This window comes from Sinohyriopsis cumingii, chromosome 9 (assembly GCF_028554795.1).
Source record: "Sinohyriopsis cumingii isolate HCF-2022 chromosome 9, ASM2855479v2, whole genome shotgun sequence".
Lineage (NCBI taxonomy): Eukaryota > Metazoa > Mollusca > Bivalvia > Unionida > Unionidae > Sinohyriopsis > Sinohyriopsis cumingii.
The window spans coordinates 18372135-18389376 of NC_142969.1; the positions used below are offsets into that span (position 1 = coordinate 18372135).

At 34.9% G+C, this 17242-nt stretch overlaps 1 protein-coding gene across 5 annotated transcripts in view; it reads left to right on the forward strand.

The window, feature by feature from the left end:
- The window catches only part of LOC149791331 (uncharacterized), a 113410-nt gene that overhangs the window by 22230 nt on the left and 73938 nt on the right, over positions 1-17242 (forward strand). For all 5 annotated transcript variants that reach the window (XM_089969861.1, XM_089969862.1, XM_089969863.1 and 2 more), the window contains exons 3-4: positions 2576-2953; positions 4325-4774. In XM_089969861.1, coding sequence (XP_089825987.1) covers positions 2576-2953; positions 4325-4774 — 828 coding nt within the window. The remainder of the gene's footprint in view (positions 1-2575; positions 2954-4324; positions 4775-17242) is intronic.

Consider the following 17242-nt stretch of genomic DNA (forward strand, 5'->3'; position numbering starts at 1 on the left):
ATCATGTCTAACAGCTACGTGGTAGTGACACACCTTCTAAAGCAGGGTGGCACCATTTCACTCTGTATTTTGGTTTTTTACTTTAGCCGTCGGTGCACACAACAAACATGTATATTTAATTTGAAAATGGCTTTTAGATAACTTATTTGTTTTATTTCACTACATGCTATTGTAATTTAACATTGTATGTTGGACTTGACCTAGTCCAAAATTGAGTTCATTTCTGCTTCAAGGTCATGGTCATGTATTATAAGCAATACATTTGTTGGGTCAAATAAACCCCCGTCTGATTGGATTAAGGAGAATTACGAACCATTCATGTCGAAGGGTTATATATCACTAATGGGTGATTCCGTCAGTACTATCCCTATTAATATTTTAAGAGACACAGGAGTTTCTTGGAGTATTTTATTATCAGGCATCTTGCCTTTTTCTGGGAAGTCCTCTTCTACTGAGAGTGTTCTTATTCCGGGAATAGAATGCGGCTTTGTTTATTTTACTCTCCGATGTGTGAATTTGTTACCAGACCCTTGACAGTCGGAACAGTATCGCCTTTACCCATTAAGGGCATTCATTTATTATTAGGCACTCAGATAAACTATCAAATTGTAGTTCCAAATTCATTCAGACAGGAAATTCTTAGTCTGGCCCATAAAACTCCTGAGGTTCGTCATTTAGGGTTTAATAAAGCGTATCTCAATATCTTGAATCACTACTATTGGCCAAAAATTAAAAGTGATATTTGTAAATATTGCATGCTTGTCAAATGATCGGAAAACCCAATCTGAAGATACCTAACGAGCAATTGCACCCAATTTTTGCATTGCCGATCCATTTAGCAGAATTTCATTGATGAGTGTTAAAACTAAAACAATAGTTAAAGCTTTGATAATTTTTTTGTACTCAACTTGGTCTTCCAACTCTGTCCAATCTTATCAAGAGTCACATGTTATATACTAATTAGGCATCCACTAATTCAGGTCTTCTGCCTATCACCCGAGCTCAACGGGGCCTTAGAAATATTTCATCAAACTCAGAAAAATATAATTCGGTCATATTGTTTTGATACTGGATAAGATTGGGATGACGTCATTCATTTACTATTGTTTACTGTAAAGGAATCAGTTCAAATATCTTTATGATTCAATCCATTTGACCTAGTTTTTGACATAATATACGTGGACCATTAACGTTGTTAAAAAAAAAACTTTCTAACGAAGATACATAAATTAATCTTCTCGATTATGGTTACAATGTTAATTGTAAGTTGTACAAGGCTTTTGAGGTATCAAGAACTAATCTGCACTATACTCAGTTCAAAATGAAATTAAGGTATGATAACAATACATAGAAAAGGGGGTTTTCAGCCGGGTGATAGAGGTATGACTCTCAGGCTACGTAGTATGATCCTTGCACAGTTGAATAGGAAGTACATGAGTTAAATTATATCATCAATACCTCTGGGAGGCGAAACCAAAAACAGATTTGTCATATAAATATGTTAACGGGGCATATTGAGAGAGAGAAAAATGTTAATCATGCAATCAAATTAGTTGCACCTTTCCCCCACAGTGAGGATTTAAGCGAATGAATGCAGTCGGACTGTATTGACTTTGAAGTAACAAGTCTTCCGAATTCAGAAATTATGCATAACCTGGATCATAAACTTTCACGTTTGCAGCAACATTAAAAGAATGAATTTAAACATTTGTTACTTGAATATTAGCATTTGTTTCCAGAGGTTCCTACAAGAACAAATGAAATTTATCATGACTTTGAAATTGTAAATTCAACACCTGTGAAACCACACCCACACAGGTTGAACCCTCTCAAACAGGAATGGTTCAGAAATGAAATTCAGTATTTCCTGGAGAACGATTTAAAAGAACCGAGTAAAAGTGACTACAGTATCCATGTACACTTGTACCGAATGCAGATAATGCTGACTATAGAAAGGTGAACAGCGTGACTGTATTTCCATTTCCAAGAATCTAAGACTGCATTGATAAAATTGGAAATGCAAAGTATGTCACCAAATTTGACCTTCTGAAAGGATTTTGACAAATGCCACTGAAGAAAATGGCAAAGGAAATTTCAACATTAGTGATTCCAGAGGACCTTATCAGCATAAAGTGATGCCGTTTGTGATGAAAGGTTCGTCTAGTACTTCTCAACATTTAATGACCATGATTACATTTGGTCTAGATAAGTATGATGCTTACATCGATGATGTCATCATCTACATCGACACCTGCAAAGAACATTCAGTGACAATTCGGAAATTTGTTGACAGACTCACTGAAGCAAATTTGACAATTTATCTACAGACGAGTTTTGCCGTGGTTGCGTAACATTTCTTGGACATTATTGTTTACGTTATAAACATTATACAAAGCATACCAGAAACATTACTGTATATCAATCTTTAGAATCCTAGTCAGACGTTTTGGGTAATTGATAGAAAGAAATAAAACATACCCTTCTCCCATCATGTCTTTTGCTGACAATTATATCCATTTTGAACATGCATAGGCCGATATCTTTCCACCACCCAACCTATGATTTATATATTCAGAGGAAATAACGACCAGCACCACAACTAGAAGTAACACTGAGAAGCAATCAATGACAACCACCTCTAACATGAGCTTAGGTAGTTCGATAACAGACACGTCGACAACAAACGCCCCAACCGAAACAGCTACGTCTAACACACACCTTCCGATGATAAATAGTACCAAATTCCCCCAAACTGCCATATCAACGATGATTCCAACAACGACGAACCCTACACATGACTCCACTAGTACCGCCACTCAGCTCTCAGAAAGCATTACGACAGCAACAACCACTACAAACATAGAGTTAGGAATAACTATGACAACAACCAGGGCAATGGATCCAACAAGTATAGGTTTGACTATGCCAACAACACATTCCAGCTCTACTTCAGGTACGTATGCAGAATATATAATCTTAATAAATCGGAACATTTCAGAACGCCCTGACGAGATCCATGAATATATATACAGATTTGCAATGGAATATCTCAGGGAATAATCTGTCAGGACATCAACATATAGATTTGACATAATCTTAAACCTTACTTTTGATTGTGTGTACGAAACGTTACATGAATTCATTTGAACATTTCAGTGATGCCTCAACAGACAATAGTATGCTGATTTATTTCAGCTCTGGTCCGTTGCATAGAAGTAGGTTTGTTTGATTCATCAAATACCGGTAACACCGCTCAAAATGAAAATTTCATTAATTTTATTCTCGGCATCCAATATAACCTGAATTATAATGGTTTCAGTATTTTGTGTGCACGTTAGTGCCTAACATAACACTAATAGCGGTGAAGCATCTACACTGGTAACTTACGCACTGGATTTTATATAGAAAAAAAACAACTAATTGCAGTTAGGATGCTGTGAAAAGTCTATATTTGCATTCTGGACTGAATGTAAAGTAATGCCTGTACTTCCATAAATAACGTGCATACTTGCAACTAAATCCCTCCCTTGGTACATATTAATTTGTCTCATCGTCGCCAGTCCTTGAATTCATTCAAAACTTTAGCTGGACCAAATAATATATTATTTTGTTATGCTTGTATTTATAATCCGTTCTCCATAATCCCGAAATATGTCACTGTATTCTACGATAATTTTTAAATTTGTCTTGAAGGTTACGCTTCATATTTTTATTCAATACATCTAAAACAATTGAAACCTGGATATAACACTATTGTACTCAACATCATACTCCACCACAGGATTCGATGGCAGACTAGAGCATCGCCTTCTTCTGGACACGTCATTTCCAAGCAATGTCTGCTAAAGTAAAGTATGCTTGGCCAAATGTTAAATTAGATATTGTTGGATTCCTTACTAAACTAGCATTCATAAGTACCAATAAATGACGAATATGTAAGCGCACTCCACGAAAAGACAATTATAAATAGCTTGCCAGTTTCTCGTCTTTTCTTCCATGTGCATGCATGTAATATACTTCCTCAAGACCCATTTAGTAACATCTAAATAGTATGCCACATATAGCGAGATCCCATTGTAGAATAAGCGTTAAGTACATTCAAATATAGGATTACAAATGAACCAATGCAGTCGGAGCGTGGAGACATATTTGGTAAACACTTTATATATATATATATATATATATATATATATATATATATATATATATATATATATATATATATATATATATATATATATATATATATATATATATATATATATATTGGCGTCTAATTAGTTAAAGTTCCTTCCTCTGCATTTTCTTATATTTATAATCCCAGAGGAAGTAACAATCAACATCGAAACGATTGAACAAGCCACAAACGCCACAAAAGAAGAAAGTACCAAACCACTGACAATTACAACTATAACAGAGGTGCCAACAACATACACTACCAACCCCACGGTTTTAGATACTTCTACCATAGAGACATCGACGGCAAGCACCACGATAATACCAATCCAATCGACCACACATTCAACAACGTCTGTTAATACAACAATAGAAGCTACCACCAAAGCAACGGATATTCCAACGAAGGCAAGCACTAACCTTAACTTAACTAGTACAAACATACAACTGCCAACAAGTACAACAACGTCCAAGAGCGACACTACGATAGCAGTTGAAACAGCTATAACACCCGAGACACTCGTGACGACGACGACAGCTGCAGTTCCAATAAACCCAAGCCCAACCACTCCAACAACCACCTCCATCTCTACTGCAGGTATATATGTAGAAAATAACATATGTCGTTTTCGGAAGGCCCTGAGGACATCTTGGGCAACTTTCGTGTCTTCTAAATGCATAAACCTACTCAATAGAAATGCAATAATTAAACAGGTCATCTATTATTTCATTATACTAAATCGCAAATATCATGATGTATTATTAACTAGGATTTAGGTAAAACTAAGGTTGCTTGCATTTATTCGGAATATCATTGAAACCTTGACATCAAATTAAATCATATTTACTTCAACTTTCTCGTTTGCATCCGATGATAACGAAAATATTTGTGATTAGGGCACTTTCGCAATGCTTGCTTACAACGAAAGGTCCTTCATTGTTCTAATTGCAATACAACATAGGAAGTATCTTTTTGAAGCATCAGCACTTATGGTTAGTTATTGCATTGCAATATATCTGGAACATGGACAATTTGTACTTTAATTATAATTATATTATTGCAGTATTCTTGACTAACATTCTGGAGAAAAGCCATGCAAAACACATTAAAGTTTCCATCCATCCATCCATCCATACATCCATCCATCCATCCATACATACATACATACACATATATATATATATATATATATATATATATATATATATATATATATATATATATATATATATATATATAGAGAGAGAGAGAGAGAGAGAGAGAGAGAGAGAGAGAGAGAGAGAGAGAGAGAAAGAGCGATAGATAGATAGATAGATAGATAGATAGATAGATAGATAGATAGATAGATAGATAGATACATGATAAAAGCACACCAACAGCTTACTATATATTGGGGCATTGGGACCGCACATTCTGATATTCCTTATTTTAAGAAAGGCAAATTGTTTTCAAATATAGAAATATTACACAACAATGAGATAAACAAATAAATCTACGGATCCTTTATAACACGTATTTTGAATATCTCACAAGCATGTTTTGGTGTCAATAGCAAACTAAAAGGTTGTTTTTTGAGCACTAAATCAGGCAATTGTATACATATATAAATACTACAGTAATAACGTATGCGGTTATGTCTGGCTAAAGATGGGAGAGAATAAGATTCCAATAACTACTCTTTCTCAAATCTCATTGATACCTATCCTTGAAATAATTTTAAACATCATTTAGATGCAACGAAACAGAGCTTGGGCATGATATATGCACAACAACAGCTTACTATATATTGGGGCCACACATTCTGATATTCACTATTTTTAGAAAGGCAAGTTCTTTTCAGAAAGAATCCTACTCAGCAATGGACCTATTGTAATAAATCAACGGATTATTTATGACAAATATCTTGAATTCCTCAAAAGTATATTTTGGCGTGTACAGCAAACGAAGGTGTTTATTTTAACTTTAAGTTTTCACCGCTGACATCACATAACACTTTAATTATGTCTCTGTATCGTAAGATAATGTTTTCTCTTTCGCAAAGAGTACCTAAGGAAAAATAATAATGTTATGTACATACGATACAATATTGCTACAGCGAAAGTATACTCTTCTAAATTGTTGATTTTGTTATCTCTTCCCATCACCACGACACTAAATGAAGCAATTTGATACATACATTAATAATGCAGTACTAACGTATACGACTTTGTCTGTCTAAATATGGCAGAGCATAAGGTTATATATATAAAAATTCTTATATATTCTGGCCATTTCCATTACAAAGAAGGTGAAATATTAATTAAAGATGACACGGTGCACTTTACCATGCATACCACGAGACTATTGGTCTCGTAAAGTGCAAGGTAGATACTAAATATTTAGTTTCGAAGGTCGCCAGCTCTGCAGTATGGAATCCGATACATCTTCAATGCCTTCTCTATATTTAATCTGTAATTAAATGGGTTTTAACACTAATAATTCTTTTCCAAAGAATTGTAGGCAATGTTGGCACATTAATATAAATGAAGGTTTTCTTTTTTTTAAAGAGCCACGCCTCTGCGAGCTTTTCTTGTTGTTCGCTATGTGCATGCATGAAATATATTTTCGCCAGCCACTTTTGTTTAGAGAATGGATGCAAAAGGTCAACATTCTTCATGGACATCCATTATGAATAGCAAGAATCTTTTATACAGTATCACCATATATTCTGATATTCCCTATTTGTATAAACCATAAACTGCCCTCAACTATAGGACTATTATATAACATGTAGCAAGGTATTTCAATTAAGAGTGTATTTACAAAAGGTATTCAAACAATCTCCGAAAATTCTTTGATGTGTATATCAAGAATAAAGATTTGGGACATTTCGTTTTCACCGCAGGAATCACGTTGCACTCTAATCATGATGTGTGCTAAGATAGTGTTTCCGTTTAAGTAAACAATGACCACGAAAACAAAAGCAGTTTCATTGGCTAGGCTTTAGTATTCATACAGATGGCAATTTTGCAATATGCTCCAAGTACCCCAAAACTAAATGAGATAATAATGTGTTATTACAAGCTTTTGTAGTCTTTATGGTATTCATACCATAACGTCTTACCGGTTTGTCCTAGATATGTATTATTCATTTTCGCTTTCGAATTCAATGAACTGTAGCAATAAAACATTAAAGGAGACTAGATATAAAACTTTTCCTTTTATGTATGTAATTCTTTACAAATTCTAATTCGACTATAATGTTTATAAAAAAAATATCATGAGAGGATAGCGTATATATTGCGAAGAAGATAATACGATTTCGTAAATTGCCGAGTTTTCCCAAATTTCGATGAGACGACAGATCACTTGCTCCCGTGATGCAATACTAGCCAGTCCTCGAATACAATCAGAAACATGGCCCGCGAGACAGAGATCAAACCGTACCTATCTGAACCACTTAGTGATGACTCTGCTATTGTTAACATTGATGATGATGATAGTTCCATGCAGTGTTATTCTTCAATTGGCGATCAAGATAAAAATGAGAGAACTAGAGGACGAACTGCGCACACCAATGGTTTGTATCCAACATCATCATATTATACATGTAACAGCCTAATTATCGTCCAGTACTAGTACCGTTATGCTACCGTGTGATAATTGCATTTAGAGTGTAACCACGGTAGCAACGTCCACGGAGAACAATAACATATTAAGACATTCACAATTAGTTTTAAAAATGCTAATGATAACGAAATGGAATATGTTGGTTTCTTTAGGTTAGAACCAATATATTTGTTGTTTCAAAGCTAATCGTTCTGCTGAAAAAGTATTAAAGTCATCGTACAGCAATAGTGGATGAAAGATAGTACAATTACATGTCTGTTAAATATGGCAACAGTAATCAACTGTACTGGCCAATAAATTAAAAGACATTATGTGTACCAAAATCTTGGTTAAGTTTTCACTTGTCATATAATAAAATTATTTTTGTTTCAAGGGAAAGTGCAGTTTTAACATTTTTGAATGAATGAATGAATGTATGTATATGTGTTTTACTGGCAAATCAGCACAATCATAACCATTGTACAGCGTTAGTAAAATTATAGCAAGTTCAAGACCTCAGCTGGAATAGGACAACATATAATAGATACAGATTTATAGATTTAACCACTGATTGAGCATATGATTTGCTGTTGAGATAGATCTTCTCAGTATGACATTTGTGTTCATCATAATTGTTCTTTTAGGAACATTACAAATGCAGTCCTCAAAGTTAGAGAATATTTTTTAGTATACTTTCCGAAAACAACCCATGAATTATTTACCAACTAAAGATCCTTTCTGATAAGGTCACTAGCAGATATTTTACCTGGAAGATGAGCAACCTTGCAGTTTCTCCTATATGTGACCAACAAAATTGCCATTTTTAAAAAGGCACACTGAGTAAAAATCAACATATAAATTGCAAACGTAGATCCTGACAGAAAGTCTAGTTTACATCTTGTATATGTGTGTTTTGTAACAGTATCTTGAGATTCAATAAATTGAATTGAACTTCCACATAATGATCAGCAGAAAATCTGCCAGCAAACCACAAATATGGCCACTGATGATGTTATTCCGGATCCGAATATTGAAAGACAGTGCATCACCTAAACTGTACCACAAATAATTTCTACCCGGCAAATCTTTAGTAAATTATAATATACCAATTATACAATATGGCAATTTATCGTGACCCTGGCATCACTGCAACATAACCAAAACATTTACTTGTAAGGGACAGACTTGTACATTGGCTTAATATTGGTCATTAATAACACTATAACAATTTGATTATGCAATGTGCAGATATGCACGTGTCTTTGGCTAACACACCACCCTCCTGGTTGTTTGTCTCCCTCCCCAATTTCTTAAACTTATTAAACGAAACGGCATATTTGTCCTTGATTGTACACGTTATACATGTTCCTCGAATGTACACTTTATATACATGTGTAATAAAATATAACGGTTAAAATCAAGAAGAAATAAAGTTGTGGTCAATATCTATGATTAGATTTGTGTTGCCCGGTGCACAATATACATTATCAATATATTGATTTATAAGTATACACGTGTTATTAATCCCAACATCTTAGTCCAGTTTTACAATATGTGGTATGTATGTATGTACCTATGTGCATATATGCATGCATAGATAGTGTGACCAGAGTTTACTTTTAGAAATGTGTATATTTATATGCCTGCTGTATGTATGTGAGAGAGAGAGAGAGAGTGAATACCACCCTCAGATAAGGAGCATGCTGTTCAATTCTAGGGTAAATTATAATTTTGTACAAATCTCATGCATAGATATTTGTCTCATTTCGCAATTGTGATTGTGAGCATTGCAAGGCTCTGCCTTCTGAAGATGAGTGTTTGTGTTGTACTAAAATGTCTATCATAAGTGCCTAAATGGATGAACCATGCATTGCATGCATCACAGAGTATGATGCATTCCAGGCTACTTGATTAAACAGACACTGTGTGAGCTTGGATCGTTATAATGGTTGATCAAGATGGTCCTTTAGATGACAATGAGCCTATCAAAGAATAAGGCCGTGCCCTTTTAGGCCATTTGTATTTACGCTAGTTTTGAAGTTTAATCTTCTAGATATCAATCGTGGTATTAGAATTAGAGCTGTAGAGAATGGTCTCTTTCATAAGCACTCGGTATTGATTCTACAACAGAAAATGCACAAGAACCCCTCCCCATGTTCATTTTTGAAGATAAAGCGGACAACTTATATCGATAAGAGAGGAATAATGACATGCCACATAACACTGTTGTACGAAAATATTAAGATGAGAAAAATACAATATTACATTATCTAAGAGAACTTGTAAGGCTTACTGGAGAATTCAAACATCTATCCCTATTTTCTTGTGTTTCTATTTTAAAATATATCGCGTTGGAAATCTAACCAAAGCGTACACAAATTCAATTTTAAAGCTCCTTTTATTAATCACTGTTGACAAAAATAAATTCTTGTACATACTTAATGTAAGCAATGTTATGGAAGATTGTGAATGATTAAAATAACGTTATGAATAACAACTTATATAACACTTTTTTCGTCTTTCCCAGCATATACAGATATGTAGCTAATTTATGAGTTGGATCTCGCATCACCTTGGAAAGTGAAATAGAAGAATACTTCCATCTTGTGTGATCTGGACACATATTCTAATCCTCTGTCAAATTAAGCTGGATTCAAGTATATGACTATTTCATTATTAATTACGCATAAAAATGTAAATCATACATCAGGCTTTGTGCAATATATATGTGTCATGTTCCTATTGAATCTCGAAAGTATGAAATTGAATGTATTCAACATTTTTGTCTCTCTTCAAATACATGTACACCCCTTGACCTTGACAGGACTGGATTACTATTATGGCTGCAAAGATTGAGCTAGAAAGTATGTTACAACTATATGCAATCTCTTTCCAATCAGGAATGAAAAGTCTACATAGGTTTGAATGGAAATCGTGATCTGTGCTTCTCTACTAGAAACTCTGTATCTACTTCAGCATAGTTATCACTTAGGTTTCTGTAACATCTGCTAAAGCTTTCTGTGCCTCCTTGAAATCCTGTTCATACTTGAGTTAATGGTGTCCTTCATGTCAGGACTGCTTCTTTCAACTCTTGGACGTAAACTATTAAAAACTTATCTTGACCAATTCACTGTGTAAAGTTTGTGATTACGTTTCAAAACATTGATCAAAGGAGACAAATATGTTATATTTAACATTTTTTGCAAATGCAAAGATGTTATTTGTGCGCATGTATGTGCTGGGTGTGTGTGAATGTTATATGAATGTTGTGAATGTTGTATGCTATGTTGGAACAATATTGTGCGCATCCTGTGCTCTTGCCGTTACAATAGGAAGTTAGTTCACAATTTAATGAAATAACTAACCATATGTTGACACTTCTTTGCATGGCTTGACAACTCCCTGCTGTCCTTTTTGGACTTGGGGCAACACACTTTCCATCTATATGATGTAGAATATCTATGTATGTTCTCATAAGTGGCAAAAAGGTAAAATATCAAACATACACCTCACTTCACATTTTGTTAAAACCATTGCACACACAAAATGTACACCTTATGTTGTGAAGCATATAATATTTCCTAATTTTTAAAAGGAAAATAGTTTATATGTCCTAGTGTACTGTATGTAATGGCACAGTGCCCTTGATCTAAAATAAAGACAAGTATGTAATCTTATCGCTGCTTCTACACATTCCTGTCCTAAAAGGATGACACCCTACCTTGCTTGCATTGCAGGAAAGACAAAATGGGTTCTTTTGGGTACATAATGGGTCACATCACCGATGAAGATTTCAAGTCCACTTTACATGATAAATCATTTATAAAATGGATTTATGTGACTATGATCCTTTTGGTAAAGTTGTAGGGATAACCAATAAACATATATAATAACAAATGTATATTCTTCATTGTATGCCAAGGAAGAAGTTGTACAAATTATGAATTACTGTACCATTTTTTAATCGACTTACGAGCATTTAGTGGACCATGCTCACACTTTGGAAACTCCAAACTATGTCCTTCATGGATATCTGAGACATGGTTAATGATGCATAACCATTTTGCATGTTTCACCTGTCCATTAGAACCAGAACATGAGGCAACCCAATAAATGTGGTTCACGACGAATTTAATCCAAGGACGAATATCTCTGAATGTTTTCTTCTTTGCTGCCTTCTCCAGTTTCTTTGAGAGTGGTTGTCCTTAACTTCATATTACAACTTTATTTTATACAGAAAGCATGCAAAAAGATTTGGATCAAATTTAGATCATATCCAATTGATCTGGTCATAATGAAAATGACCAAATGTAAAGTTTTAATGAACTGATCATAAAGCTTTATTACATGCACTATCTGCAAGTCTAGAATAACGTTGGTGTCCAAGTCAAAGACAGACTTCCATCCACTCCTAGAATCAACATTGATCCCTGTGATGCAGTGATGTTGACTGCTTGGTGACGATCCCACAGCCTGTAAACACTTGGAATCAGGTAATTTGTCTGCGGACTGGAATACCTTCTATCGCAAACTATAGGTCGGTTCAATGCGTGGAACACGCTGATGATCCGAGAGCCACTGTTAGCCGATACTCAAATAGCATTTGATAGTAATTAATTGACCAGTGGCATTTTCTGGCACATATTCTGACTGTGCCATGTAGAAGTGTGACCATGGCTGCAGATGGAAGTAACAGTTATCATAGTTACAAAAAACACTTTTGACTTGTACACTACAGATATGTTTTTTACAATGCAGACATATATTTAGAAGTTCAAACCGGTTGGATTCAAACAGAAGGAAATACTGGTTTAATGGTTGTAGTAGCTCATCGGGATCGCTTTACATGTTTTCTACCTCGCGCACTTTACTCTCAGGTACACAGTTAGGATCCCAATCTGTGTTTGAAAATATGTTTCGAGTCTCATCTAAATCCAAGCAAATCTCTAGATCTTCATCTTTAGTTGTATCCTGCTCAAAATATACAGAAGCTGAAATTTTACTAGGCTGCACTGTATTCCAACATCTGACACATGTGTCACTGCTTGTGTGCGTTTTGATTGTACATCAGGTCTAGCCTGCACACTCCTATTTCTATATTTTAATATTGTTTTAAAATTTGTTTGACATTGTACATTACACCTTTTTGTTTTTTTCTGATGAGTACTCCACATCTGAGTTGCACATTTGAAAGTTGAATCTGATTCCGAGATATGCTCACTACTATCTGTGGAATGATATTTAAGGCATGTTCAGCTTCCCCACTATTGTGTGTTAACAATGTGTTCAAACCTTAAAGCAGAAATGTACAATGGTAAGAAAGGTACTCGTATTTCATATGTTTCGAATTTAAAAAGTAATAAACTTTCAAAATAATTTTTTTAAAAATATATGCTGTGAAAAATGTGATAATGATTAAGTAATGTTGTCAAATGTAAATTTTCAAATTTACCAAATGCAATAAATTCATTTACGAAGCTTTGGGATCAATCATAGTATATGTAAATTAATCCCCAGCACACGCATATACACACCACCTAAGGATAATATTTCGAAAATGTACATCAAGCACTGAAACACTGAGAGATAATATTGAATTCTGGACGAAGAGACTTGAACGGGGACCGACTTGTATGTGAAACGATATACATTACCTGGTAGGTGTAAAAGGCGTTGAGAACAGTTTTCATCGGTCGTAACTCAAACAAACAAAAAAGGCAGAAAAGCAGAACTCATAACTTAATTAAATTGAACATTAAAAAGCTTCCATCTTATAATTCAATTACAGTGTATTTTACATGTATGCTACAATACAATTAGCGTATGGTCAAATATGATATTATATACGTGTCTTGTATAATAGTTTGTATACCTAACTAGTGAAGATAAAAGATCCGTGAACTGATTGTTGCAAGGTGTGGTCACATACCTCAGTTTTCTGCCTTTTCTCTTAACCCACAAGTTTAACGTTTTTCCCAGGATTTAAAATATCCAAAGGTATGTCTGGAACAGCGCCAATTTTTAGTGTTGGACTATACCAGTTGCGTATCCAAGAAAAGCCATTTGTACAGGATCCATCTCATAACATTCCTCTGAGAAATGTAAGGAGCACAGAGTTCTGTATCATGTTGCTTTCAAATCAACTCGCTTGTAATAATGTATCAATCCTTTCATTATGCCTTTACATTCGGGGAAAGAAAAGAAATGTAGTCCACAGCATTTTCTTACTGTGCTATTACACCCGTAAGGAACGCAAAACGGCATTTTCCTTTATATGAAATGAACCATGCAAATGGTAGTTGGGATGCTGGAGCCGCTATTATGACGTCACACCACATGTTGTTTAAGAATAAGGTTTTCATATACAGTGACTTTATTATCATTTTATATTTCCAATAATTTCTTTTAAGATCAATTAGATAATTTTTCATATCAGTTGTTCACCCTACAATAGGATTAAAAGGCAAACTGGTATGATTCTCCTTCTTCCGGAAACATGATTTGCAGCTAAAAAGATCTGAAGCAATAATTAGCAGCAGGGAGGGCGAACAGACCTCATAAGCCGAGCAAAACTAAACCCTTCTAGACAAATCTCATCCGTATAAATATTTATTCATCTATTCGAGACCACCTCCAATGGTTATAACTATATTGGGCCTCAATCCGGATATAAACATTTCGTTCGATAACCGAGCTGCCTTAATACTCTGTTCATGATTTTATTTCATTCTCCGTTACAAATTTTCGGTGAAATTGGTCTATCCGCCCTCCCTGCTGCTATATTATTTAAGTGAATTTTAAAAAGAAAATATTATTAAAGATACCGTCTTTACCAATTCGATCTAAATGAATTTTTAAAAATTATTATTAAAGATACCATGATAAGTGAATTTTTAAAAAATTATCATTAAAGATACGAGTAAAAATAAAATAATATGGCTGTAGGGGAATCACTTAGTGCAAAAATAGCACGAGAACGACTAAAAGCAATAGAAGTGTATTTACCAGTGCAAAAAGAAGTCAAGAAGAAAATACGAGCTGTTAAAAGAATGAAGGAGGGATTTGCTGAGACAACACAGGAATTATTTAAACCAGTGACCAAAGCAACTGAGAAAGCTTTCATAGGTGATATAAAAGATTCCGAGGCGGCGAAAGAAGCAGCGAAAGAAGGAGTACTTCCTATGTTGAAAAGAATCCAAAAACAAATCACTAAGATTCGCGCCGTTGATAAATTCAAAGCTGAAAGAGTAGCAGAAATAAAAGCAATAGCAGATATCAACACTCTCGCCAGATTCGCTTTTGACTCATTTAATCGACGAAGAGATATTTTAAAACCTGAATATGTCAATAGTGTCGGTGATAGCAAAAAATGGTATAGATGGATCTACTATGTGTATCGTAACATTGATAAGATTGATGATAAATACTCTGATTATGAAAACATAATAAAAGAATTCAAAAAAACATCTCGAGGTACACAACGATTTCAACCTGAAAAGGAACTTAAAATTATGCTACACGACATTTTTACCGAAAATACTCTTCAAGATATCAAAGATAGAGATAATTTGATCGAGATAGCTAAAAAAATACGAGAATAGAGATGAATATTTGAAACCTGAATACGTTGAAAAAATCTCACCTGATGATTGGCCTCTTGCATTATATTTTGCTTCTACGCGATCAGAGATAAATGAAAACGACCCAGATTATAAAAAATTTATTAAGGAGGTGAAAGGAAAAAAGATGCCTCAACGATTAAATTATCTATAGAGGGAAAAAAATCCAAGAAAATATACCATTTGCCCTCATAGCGTTGTTAATGATGTATCTCGACTAGAGGTTCTTTTCGGGGGAAAATGAGCCGGAAATAATTCACACGAAATAATTAATGAAGCAACTGATATCTTTCGAAGATTATTTCAGGGAAAAGTTATCGATGTACATATTTACCGTAATCTCATTGATGAACTCGTTGATGATCATCACAGTGATTAAATAATTACATTATAAATAAAATGATTATTCATAAAAGCCATCAGAGAGCGATGCAGGTTCGCATCATGAACTCGAGATTACCCGTATACAAACTTAAATACGGATCGGGAATAGGAGATTCGATTATTAAATTTTTTACATGAATAGCTCCTAAAGTCGGTCCGTTAGCCAAACAATTATCGTCAAAAGCAATAGGTATTGTTCGCGACAAGGTCATAGGCACCGTTGGCGATGTTACTAGCAAAGCATATGACGCTAGTAAAGACGGAAAACTGCTATTGGTGAAAAGAAAATCAAAACCTGGGGGTAAATTGCCAATTACCGCTGAGATGCCTAGCGATGTCAGCAAAATTATAAATAACGCTCCTAATCAAAAATTAGCAACGTTAGCGTTAGAACAGATGCAAAAACCCTCAATACCACCACAACATGAAATCAGTACCAGCGCATTTGGAGGTCGTCTTCGTTTTAGACGATAAAAATATTTTATTAATAAATATGTTCTCGCGGACATCTAATGAGGTTTATAAATTGGATGAGCCAGTAGAGAGAGACGACTCAGTACGAGATTATCAATATTATTCATACGACGCGATAGTACCAAACAACCCCAGTAGAATCGAATTACAAGTACAAGACACAACAAGGTATTTTCTACCGTGCGAGGCGTTCATTGAGGTTGTTGGCAAGATCGTAAAAAACGATAATACTGATTACGCCGCAGCTGTCAAGGTTGGATTGGTCAACAACGGTATTATGGCGTTATTCAAGAGCGCCGCGTACATGATCGATGGTAGAGAAATCGAATCAATTAACGACAACGTCGATGTTGCAACCACGATCATAGGCTTAGCGAGGTACTCAGATGATTTCACCAGGTCGGCTGGTCCTAGCATGATGTTTACTAAAGATAACTCAGATGTTGCCGAGGATACACATTTTCTCGTGCGACAACCAAATAATCGCAATGATCCAGCTGGTGCTGCTGCTATCGAAGATATGATTATAAACGAAAACGACGGGTACAATCTCGAATTTGCCGCTCGTGTAGCCATGTTAAAGGGTGACAGTAAAAAAATTTCATGCGCTATTCCGCTGTCTCATATCTTTGGATTCTGCAGGGATTTCAGAAAAGTTATTTTAGGGGCTAAACACAGCGTTGTTTTTTATCGAAAAGGCGACAGCAACGATGCTATCTGGAGAAAAGCAGGTGATCCTGGCAAGGTTGTATTGGAAAAACTAACTCTGTGGATGCCTTCGATAACACCATCGATAGACGAAGAGAGAAATTTGTTATCGTTTATGGATCGAGGTGGTAAATTCGTCATGTCATGGTTGACGACGTACACAGATAGCATTCAAAGTAACATCAACGGTAATTTTACCTGGCATATAGCGTCTCAACAGGACGTATCCGCACCAAGACATATCTTTATAGCTCTTCAACTAGCTGGTCGAGTAGGTGATCAAACTCGAACT